This window comes from Heptranchias perlo, chromosome 31, assembly GCF_035084215.1.
Source record: "Heptranchias perlo isolate sHepPer1 chromosome 31, sHepPer1.hap1, whole genome shotgun sequence".
NCBI lineage: Eukaryota > Metazoa > Chordata > Chondrichthyes > Hexanchiformes > Hexanchidae > Heptranchias > Heptranchias perlo.
Window position 1 is genome coordinate 1,183,671 of NC_090355.1, and position 10,563 is coordinate 1,194,233.

General features: G+C 50.8%; 1 protein-coding gene and 1 long non-coding RNA gene across 3 annotated transcripts in view; one reads left to right on the forward strand and one right to left on the reverse strand.

Moving 5' to 3' along the window:
* alad (aminolevulinate dehydratase) overlaps window positions 1–6,743 on the reverse strand; it is a 33,594-nt gene extending 26,851 nt beyond the window's left edge. Inside the window, exons 1-3 of one of the 2 annotated variants that reach the window (XM_067969453.1) lie at window positions 6,645–6,743; window positions 2,892–3,035; window positions 2,603–2,653 (exon numbers count right to left, since the gene is read on the reverse strand). In XM_067969453.1, coding sequence (XP_067825554.1) covers window positions 2,603–2,653; window positions 2,892–3,007 — 167 coding nt within the window. In that variant the 5' untranslated portion in view covers window positions 3,008–3,035; window positions 6,645–6,743. Of the gene's footprint in view, window positions 1–2,602; window positions 2,654–2,891; window positions 3,036–3,167; window positions 3,218–6,644 lie in introns of those variants that run through there. The other variant, XM_067969454.1, reaches the window with a different exon arrangement.
* A 580-nt stretch (window positions 6,744–7,323) lies between these two features.
* Window positions 7,324–9,356, forward strand: LOC137300370 (uncharacterized). Its single transcript, XR_010958061.1, has 3 exons — window positions 7,324–8,541; window positions 8,642–8,871; window positions 9,310–9,356. It is a non-coding gene; the product is annotated as an uncharacterized lncRNA (long non-coding RNA).
* Window positions 9,357–10,563: the final 1,207 nt, after the last annotated feature.

Below are 10,563 nucleotides of genomic sequence, written 5' to 3' on the forward strand. Positions count from 1 at the left end.
TAGGGAGAGCGCGGATGGTGTAATGGGGGAGTGTTAGGGAGAGAGCGGATGGTGTAATGGGGGAACGTTATGGAGAGAGTGGATGGTGTAATGGGGGAGTGTTAGGGAGAGAGCGGATGGTGTAATGGGGGAACGTTAGGGAGAGAGCGGATGGTGTAATGGGGGAGTGTTAGGGAGAGAGCAGATGGTGTAATGGGGGAACGTTAGGGAGAGCGCGGATGGTGTAATGGGGGAGTGTTAGGGAGAGCGCGGATGGTGTAATGGGGGAGTGTTAGGGAGAGAGCGGATGGTGTAATGGGGGAACGTTATGGAGAGAGTGGATGGTGTAATGGGGGAGTGTTAGGGAGAGAGCGGATGGTGTAATGGGGGAACGTTAGGGAGAGCGCGGATGGTGTAATGGGGGAGTGTTAGGGAGAGAGCAGATGGTGTAATAGGGGAACGTTAGGGAGAGAGCGGATGGTGTAATGGGGGAACGTTATGGAGAGAGTGGATGGTGTAATGGGGGAACGTTATGGAGAGAGTGGATGGTGTAATGGGGGAGTGTTAGGGAGAGAGCGGATGGTGTAATGGGGGAGTGTTAGGGAGTGTTAGGGAGAGAGCGGATGGTGTAATGGGGGAGTGTTAGGGAGAGAGCGGATGGTGTAATGGGGGAGTGTTAGGGAGAGAGCGGATGGTGTAATGGGGGAGTGTTATGGAGAGAGTGGATGGTGTAATGGGGGAGTGTTAGGGAGAGAGCGGATGGTGTAATGGGGGAGTGTTATGGAGAGAGTGGATGGTGTAATGGGGGAGTGTTAGGGAGAGAGCGGATGGTGTAATGGGGGAGTGTTAGGGAGAGAGCGGATGGTGTAATGGGGGAACGTTATGGAGAGAGTGGATGGTGTAATGGGGGAACGTTATGGAGAGAGTGGATGGTGTAATGGGGGAGTGTTAGGGAGAGAGCGGATGGTGTAATGGGGGAGTGTTAGGGAGAGAGCGGATGGTGTAATGGGGGAGTGTTAGGGAGAGAGCGGATGGTGTAATGGGGGAGTGTTAGGGAGAGAGCGGATGGTGTAATGGGGGAGTGTTAGGGAGAGAGCGGATGGTGTAATGGGGGAGTGTTAGGGAGAGAGCGGATGGTGTAATGGGGGAGTGTTGGGGAGAGAGCAGATGGTGTGATGGGGGAGTGTTAGGGAGAGAGCGGATGGTGTAATGGGGGAGTGTTAGGGAGACAGTGGATGGTGTAATGGGGAACGTTAGGGAGAGAGCGGATGGTGTAATGGGGGAGTTAGTGCACTGGTGTTTATCTTTGATGGGTCAGATCCATTTTGCAGAAAGAATTTCAGTGTAAGATGAACAGTTTTCTTCTCCCTCCAGTTTGCACTTATCTAGAAACATCACATTGTGGAAAGGAACAGAGGGAGCTCCCCGCCCACAGAGTGCAGGGGCCCTGACGCAGCCTGTGCTCATCGTAGGGGTCAGACATCGACTATGGCAGTCGCTGATCTGAGAAGCAAGTGTGCAGTCGAGAGGGAGCAGAGGAAACCGTTTAACTGGAGACTGAGGTGCCTCACGTGGCACTCGTTCCAGTCCCACTACTTGGCCAATTTACAGAACGGATAATTGGCCCTCCCTCTCTGGTCAGGGCAGATCACGAAACTGGGGCAGAAAGAAAGTAAAACCATGGTATTTAATTACTGTCTACAATAGGACATCATGTCAAAGGACATGCGGAAGGGAACCTACAGCAGAGTATCAGCTTCCAGCAGCAGCACCACCGAACCGCACATATACGTGCACACGCACACACAGGCAGACGGACACACAGGCAGGCGGACACAGAGACCTGCACACAAAGTCTCACACACACACACACACACACACAGACCTGCACACACACACACACACACACACACAGGCAGACGGACACAGAGACCTGCACACAAAGTCTCTCACACACACACACACACACACACAGGCAGACAGACAGACACAGAGACATGCACACAAAGTCTCACACACACACAGACCTGCACACACACACACACACACACACACACACACAGGCAGACGGACAGACACAGAGACATGCACACAAAGTCTCACACACACACACACACACACACACACACACACAAAAAAAACTTCACTGCCTCAGACTGACTGGGGTAAAATGTCTTCCAACAGACAAGGGACTATCCACAACTGCCACTTTCACAAGACAGGAAAAGTACCCGGACGGAAATGGGCCAATACCCCTCTGCCCCTTCTCCAGATTATACATCAGAAAAATATTAATAATTTGAACAGGAAACTTAACAGGAGATGAGCCCAGGAAAAGAATGTGCTTGTGAAAGACGTTAATTAGGGACACTCCCTAAGACACAGTGCTCAAAAATTGCATTTCATTTTAAAGTATGTTTCAGGGGAAGGTCTTTAGTCTCCAACCTCCTGAAGAGCAAGCAGCCTGTTAATCGTGAATACTGTCATCGGGATCGGGTAGACCTCTCCTTCTCCTTCTCTTCCCCTCCCTTCCTCCTTCTCCTTCTCCTTCTCCTTCCTGTCCCCTCCTTCCCCTTCCCCTTCCCTCCTACAGCAGGATACTACATGGAAGAGTTTTTCCTACCTGGCCTGTCCTGGGAGGCTGGCAATAGGTTCCACAGCATTGGCATCGTCACTGAAACAGGTAGACAGTTAATGTCAGTCAATGTCACAGAGCACAAACATTAAACCAGCACCTGTCCTGGACCTTAGGTAACCCTAAGTCCTGGGCAAATCACAGCATTATGCTTATCACTGTAACAGGAGAATCGGTTTATCATTCGGTGTAAATATTTGCCTTACTCCCATTTATTTTTAAAAGAAAGTCTCTCTCAGAATCGCGTTCCATCTCGCCCCTGTCGGCCAGCACTTACGTTACAAAGATGGGGTAGATGAGGTTGCTTGCGTTGAAGGTGGTGGCACAGGTCTGCCAGGCACGGAGCAGGGGGTGCGAGTAGCCACTGTGTAAGAGAGATTCTGTCTCCATCATCCTTACACCAGGGAGGAAGCTCAGCAACCTACAAACACAGTAAAACAATGAGTGAGAAAACTACAGACAAGGGAGGCAAAGACAGCCCGACAGCCACACTGGCAGGACTGGAATTCAGAGCAAGCACTGCAGCTAAAGGTTTAACCATAAAACTCGGAACCTGCCAAGGGGGAGCCCTTTTTGTCTCTAAGCTCCTGAGCAGAACGCAGCTCATTAATCAGTAACACTGTCACTCCACCTCCCCTCCCACCCACCCTTTCATTACATGCCACACCCATTCCTTCTCCCCTCCCCCTGTCCATATATTTCCATATCTACTGTGACTGAACACTTCAGAGGGTCAGAACTGAACTTCAGATGTTTTCTTTCCTGCACAAAACTCCTCACCATTTTCCAGGGAATTAGGAGCTTGCTGCGGATTACCAGCTCCCAGGATTATTTAGCCTGACAGGACTGCCTCAGAGTTAACTCCTCCTCTGACAGTGGTGTGTCCGAGGGTGGTGGTACCTCATGGGGTACAATGGATCTAGTACTGGACCAGAAACTCTGTTCAAATCCCACCCTGGCAAGTTGTGAAATTAAATTCTGGTCATTTGTGGGCTGGCACTAGAAAAATGACCATGAAAACTGCCAAATTGTAAAAGAAACCCATTGGGTTTGCTAAAATCCCCGAGGGAAGGTAACCGGTCACCTCTACCTGGTCTGGCCCACACTAACCGGTTAACTCCTAATGCCCTCTCTGGCAGCCGAGCAAGTCACTCAGTTGTAAAGAGCCACCTCCTCAGGGATGAGCAATAAATGCGGCCATGCCGGCATAAGCCACATCCTGAGAACAGTGTTTTCTTTAATTAATTGCGGGTGCGATATATCAAAGTTACAGCCCAGATAACTGGCCAGGGAATCAGATTTGAAGGAACTGAGCTGTTTAGACCTTTGTAAAGAACAGTTCCCTTTACTGATGTAATTTATTAAGCTGCACAGTTCAGCGGATTTGTCACACAAGACTGCTCTCGCCTCTTCATCCAAATACACGGTACCTGGGCAGTGCTCTGTGGGAAGTGTAGAAACCTGCAAGACTTACGTTTTGCCAAATCAGTCATCCTACCCAGCAGGTAGCCAGCTCCCTATTGGTTACATAGAATTACAAAGAGTCTACAGCACAGAAACAGGCCATTCGGCCCAACAGGTCTATGCCGGCATTTATGCTCATGAGCCTCCTCCCACCCCTCTTCATCTAACCCTATCAGCATATCCTTCTAACCTCCAGACTATTTAAAAGTAATTGATAACTTCCCATCCTGTTCTTAAAGTGCCAAGCAATGACCATCTTCAACAAGAGAGAGTCTAACCACCTCCCCTTGACATTCAACGGCATTACCATCGCCGAATCCCCCACCATCAACATCCTGGGGGTCACCACTGACCAGAAACTTAACTGGACCAGCCACATAAATACTGTGGCTACAAGAGCAGGTCAGAGGCTGGGTATTCTGCAGCGAGTGACTCACCTCCTGACTCCCCAAACCCTTTGCACCATCTACAAGGCACAAGTCAGGAATGTGATGGAATACTCTCCACTTGCTTGGATGAGTGCAGCTCCAACAACACTCAGGAAGCTCGACACCATCCAGGACAAAGCACCCCATCCACCACCCTAAACATTCACTCCCTTCACCACCGGCGCACCGTGGCTGCAGTGTGAACCATCCACAGGATGCACTGCAGCAACTCTCCAAGACTTCTTTGACAGCACCTCCCAAACCCGCGACCTCTACCACCTAGAAGGACAAGGGCAGCAGGCACATGGGAACACCACCGCCTGTACGTTCCCCTCCTAGTCACACACCATCCCGACTTGGAAATATATCGCCGTTCCTTCATCGTCGCTGGGTCAAAATCCTGGAACTCCCTACCTAACAGCACTGTGGGAGAACCTTCACCACACGGACTGCAGCGGCTCAAGAAGGCGGCTCACCACCACCTTCTCAAGGGCAATTAGGGATGGGCAATAAATGCCGGCCTCGCCAGCGACGCCCACATCCCTTGAACGAATAAAAAAAATATTTATCAAGTGATTTGATTCCTTTAAGGATGAACATAGTATTATATAGTATATATTATATATTATACTGCTTGAACAGCAAAAGTAGTTAATTATATATTATATAATATATATAGAATTAACTACTTTTGCTGTTCGAGCAGTATCAACATTCATGTATCACGTCCTTTGCAAATTCATGGACCTAATCTGGAAAAAATGGGTAATTGTGCAAAACTTTCAGGAAAGCTTTTAGCAGAAGGTGCTTGACTTAACTCAGACTTATATTTCTTTCACAGCATAATACTGACCTAGCTTTCCTCGGGGCCAACAGAAAACGGTATCAGAGTTATCTTAGAGCCTTACAGCTATCTTGCCGAAGATCATTTCAGAATCACTTTCTTTTTCATTCTCTGAATCATACAAAATGGACTATTTCTACAAATTCCTAGAAGGTTTACATATTGAATGTTTAACCTTTTTGAAATGTCTTTCCAACGGCTGCATTAATGGGACGTCATTAAAAATTTATATTACTTGCAAATATAGGGTCAGGAACCAGAGGACATAGATTTAAGATGATTGGCAAAAGAACCAAAGGTGACATGAGGAAGAACTTTTTTACACAGTGAGTGGTTATGATCTGGAATGCACTGCCCGAGGGGGTGGTGGAGGCAGATTCAATCATGGCCTTCAAAAAGGAACTGGAAAGGAAAAAAATAGCAGGGCTACAGGGAAAGGGCGGGGGAGTGGGACTAGCTGGATTGCTCTTGCATAGAGCCGGCATGGACTCAATGGGTCGAATGGCCTCCTTCCGTGCTGTAACCTTTCTATGATAAGGACAGCTGTAGAATGGACTCACGGTGAACTACACAACGTGCATTCATGTGGGGGATACCTAAAGTATCTATGGATCTCCAAAAACACATTGTTGCCAAGTACAGGGGTGCATTGCTGTATTACAACCATTCAATACATACATTTTCTAAACTGAAAAATAACAGTGTGCTTCCCCAAATTTGCAGCTGTTATGCCAATCTCATGGCAATGTGGAGGCACTCGGCATTTCAGAAAGTATCCATTCGCTTCTTGACCGACACTTTTGAATTCTCCAGATATCATTCGCCCTTAAGTACAGCAGGAAGTAACCTATTCAACTGTTAAAAGTTGACAAGGTTTTTTTTATATGCTCCCTAGGCAAATAAACTCTGAACAATTAAAACATGTGGAAATGTTTGCTCCACAACACAGGGTTTCATCCATTTAAAGTCACAACAGAAAGGTCCAGGAATTTAAGTTAAATTAAGATTTATCTGTAGTTACAGTATCTGTACCCAGCTCCCTATTGGTTACACTGTAATCAGTTGCAGTGCCGGGCGGACTGTAATCAGTTGCAGTGCCGGGCGGACTGTAATCAGTTGCAGTGCCGGGCGGACTGTAATCAGTTGCAGTGCCGGGCGGACTGTAATCAGTTGCAGTGCCGGGCGGACTGTAATCAGTTGCAGTGCCGGGCGGACTGTAATCAGTTGCAGTGCCGGGCGGACTGTAATCAGTTGCAGTGCCGGGCGGACTGTAATCAGTTGCAGTTTCTCTCACCTGGGCTGTTGCTTCTTTCTGATGTGCAGCAGAATAACCCGGAAGCAGTGACTGACACTGGCGCCGCCCCCGTGGGCCGGAAGGCCGTGATTGGTGTTTTATTTTGTGAATGGAACCGTCGGGGGAGGAAGAGCCGCGAGTGATTGGTTAAGCGGGACGATGACGGAGACCGAGTGTTGGGGGCGGAGCCACGGCGGGCGCGGGGCGGAGTAGTGATGACGGATGGGCCGCGGGGGGGCGGGGCCGGTATGTGTGGGCGTGGCCTGTGTTGGGTGGGGTTTGTGGACGTGGACTGTTTGGTGGGCGGGGACAGAGATATGTGGGCGTGGTCTGTGCTGTGGGCAGGGTCTGTGGGCGTGGACTGTTTGGTGGGCGGGGTCTGTGTGGTGGGTGGGGTCTATGTAGTGGGCAGGGACAGAGATATGTGGGCGTGGACTGTTTGGTGGGCGGGGTCTGTGTAGTAGGCGGGGTCTGTGGGCAGTGTCTGGTGGGCGGGGTCTGTGTAGTGGGCGGGGTTTGTGGGCGTGGTCTATGCTGTGGGCGGGGATGAATTGTGGCGGGGTGTGGTCTGGTGCAGGGAGAGAGGTTCCCGGTGTTGTGCCGTGTTTGGGTGGGTGGGAATGGGCAGTGACCCATCAACAGCCCCTCAACACCCGGAGAGGCCCTGCTGGGCATGGGGGACTCTGTTTGCTGAATGGTGGGGCAGGTGGAGCCCTGGGCAGAGGCTGGTCCTTTGGTTTGGGCTCCAGCAATGGGTCGGACCTGGTGACGGGCAGTAAAGGGCAGCCCTGGAGGTTTCAGACCACCTTGTTCTGGTTTGGTTGATGGAGCTCGAACAAGAAGCACGAAACTGGCAGTGGGAACCAAACAAGATGGCGTCAGTCATCCCAACACTGATCTGGAGAAATACCTGCTCCATGAGTTGATTTCAGAGTGTTAAGAGTTCTGGTTGAAACAGTCAGGCTTGTCTCTTGTAGACCTTACAGGTGCAATATTATAGATGCAAATCACAGTTCATCATCAACACCGCCAACTTCCACCTCCATAACATTGCCTGTCACCACCCCTCCCTCAGCTCATCTGCTGCTGAAACCTTCACCCATGCCTTTGACTATTCCAATGTTCTCCTGGCCGGCCTCCCATCTTCCACCCTCCATAAACTTCAGCTCATCCAAAACTCTGCTGCCTGTATCCTAACTCACACCAAATCCCGTTCACCCATCAACCGTGCTCGCTGATCTACATTGGCTCCCAGTCCAGGAAAACCTTGAATTTAAAATTCGCATCGTGTTCAAATCCACCCATGCCCCTTCCCCACCTCTGTAACCTCCTCCAGGCCTACAACCCTCTGAGAACTCTGTTTCTCCAACTCTGGCCTCTTGTGCATTACCCACTTCCTTCACTCCACCATTGGTGGTTGTGCCTTCAGCTAGCTGTCTTGGCCCTAAGCTCAAAATTCCCTCCGTAAACCTCTCCGCTTCTCTCTCCTTTAAGACACTCCTTAAAAACCTACCTCTTACACCAAGCTTTTGGTCACCTGTCCTAATGTCTCCTTCTTTGGCTCAGTGTCAATGTTTGTCTGATTCCGCTCCTGTGAAGCAACTTGAAATGTTTTACTACGTTAAAGGCGCTATATAAATGCATGTTGTTGTCGTTGACTTGAAAATAAATACCCAGACCTGGAATTTCCTGGGAGTTGGACCCGAAATTAAGCCCATTCTGCCGGTCAAGTTACGCTCAAATTTCATGCTAATCATATTAGCAGATGCCCAAATGTAAAATGGGCATAAGTCAGTGTAATTGTCCAGTGTGGTTTGAACATGATTGGAACAGAACCAATGGGGCCTCAAGGTGCACGAGTGGAGGACTCCTTCAGAGAGAGGTCTGGGAGTGCAAGGTAAGCAGTACACAGCTCTCTGTCATAAAGAATTTTAATTCATTCATTTAAATTGCTCTGTGGAGAGTCTCCATTGTCTCAAATCTGTTCCGTTTTGCAGATGACGGATGCACAGGAGAAGGCAGCCAGGAAGAGGGCCTTCAACTTCCTGCAGGCTCTCCTGGAAGAGATAGAGGGAGAAGTGACCGGCAACTCTGCTCTCCCATGTACCAGCACTCTCACGTGGTCAGGAGGCGGGCGTGGACGGAGGTGGCAGGGGCACTGACCATAATGCCCAGGACAACGGAGCAGTGTCACAAGGAACTCAGTGACCCGACTGGAGCAGGGATGGTAAGACACTCGCCCTGTTCTCCCTTTTTCCCTCACCCACCGTGGGCTCCACACTCAAGACACTGAGGTGGAATTAGCTGATCTGTGACCCTGCAACAACAATCCCCAGAAAGGTGCAGGCCAGTCACTCCACACGCTTAAGCCACCGCAAACTTCAGGGTAAGATGGCGGACAGGGCCTGGGAGAGGGCAAAGAGCCAGGGAAGGGGTGGGTCCCAAACTCTGCTCTCTGACCCCACACGAGGAGAAGGCGGTTGGGCTACCGCACCACTGTGGCTGTGGTGGGTGTGGGGAGTCCAGAGCCAGGTGAGTACCTGTCCACTTGCTATCTGTCAATGCTTCAGGACAGGGGCCAGCCTCCCCTATTCCCCCCTCCCCCATGGGGCATCTCAACACTGGCAAAGGCAACCATTCTAACCCTCTTTTTTTCTTCCCACAGGTCATTCAAGATGTCAGAAGGCAGTCGCTGTGGAGGAGGAGGAGGAAGAGGAGGGGGAAGAGGGTGAGGGGGAGCAACTTCAGGAGAACACAGACTCTGGCTTTGACCCTTTCGACCACAGGGCCGTCTTACAGCGGTCGGCACGGAACGTTCTGGGGGTTCCTGCAGGGGGGAGGTTGGATCTGATTGGGCAGTTCCCTGACCAGACGGTCGAAGCCATTTGGCAGAACGTCTCGTCACCGGAACTGACCACAGGCACAGGGAGGGTGAGAAGGGCCCCTCCCTGTGCGGTCCTTCCCGGTGGTGGACTCCTCCCGGTGGGCTGCCCCTTCGCGCGGAGGGTGTGGAGAGAGATGCGTTGGTGTCTGTCCCGCTTCATCACAAACAGTTCGGTAACACAGGACGCTGTGCTCTACGAACTGTTCCCCAGAACGCACACCGAGACAGATATCACCTGCGGCTGGAAGACCATCAACTCGATGAAGCAGGCCCCTTTGGTCCTGCTGATCTGCCAGCTGAAGGAGCTGTCCACGACTGAGTGCTGCCGATTGGCACACTCCAAGGTCCAGGAGTACGTGCTGCAGAACACACTGAAACAAGGTGCAACCTACGCAAAGGATCTACGGGGAAAGGCCACGGTGTAAGGCCACCCCACCTTGTATTATACAGAATGTATCAGAAAATATGTACTGTGCTTTGAATTGTGTACAATCTGTATGGATTGTTTTCTGTTGTAATTGTGATATTTACATTGAACTGTGTGTATCTAAATTTTATGAAATAAGGTACATTTTGAAATAAAAAACAAAAAAGACTCTGGTTTTGTCGTGTAACTCGTCCCCAGTGAGATGCTAGATGAAGGGCTGATGCAAAGCCAAAGCTGCAAACCTCCACTCGTTCCTGGGAGGCCTCCCCCAGGAGGAGGTGATGAACGTGGAGGAGGAGGATGTGGATGTGGAGGAGGAGGAGGAGGTGGAGGCTGTGGAGGAGGAGGAGGAGGAGGTGGATGTGGAGGAGGAGGAGGAGGTGGAGGCTGTGGAGGAGGAGGTGGAGGAGGAGGAGGAGGAGGATGTGGAGGAGGAGGAGGTGGATGTGGAGGAGGAGGAGGAGGTGGAGGCTGTGGAGGAGGAGGAGGAGGCTGTGGAGGAGGAGGAGGAGGAGGAGGAGGATGTGGAGGAGGTGGATGTGGAGGAGGAGGAGGTGGAGGCTGTGGAGGAGGAGGAGGAGGAGGAGGTGGATGTGGAGGAGGAGGAG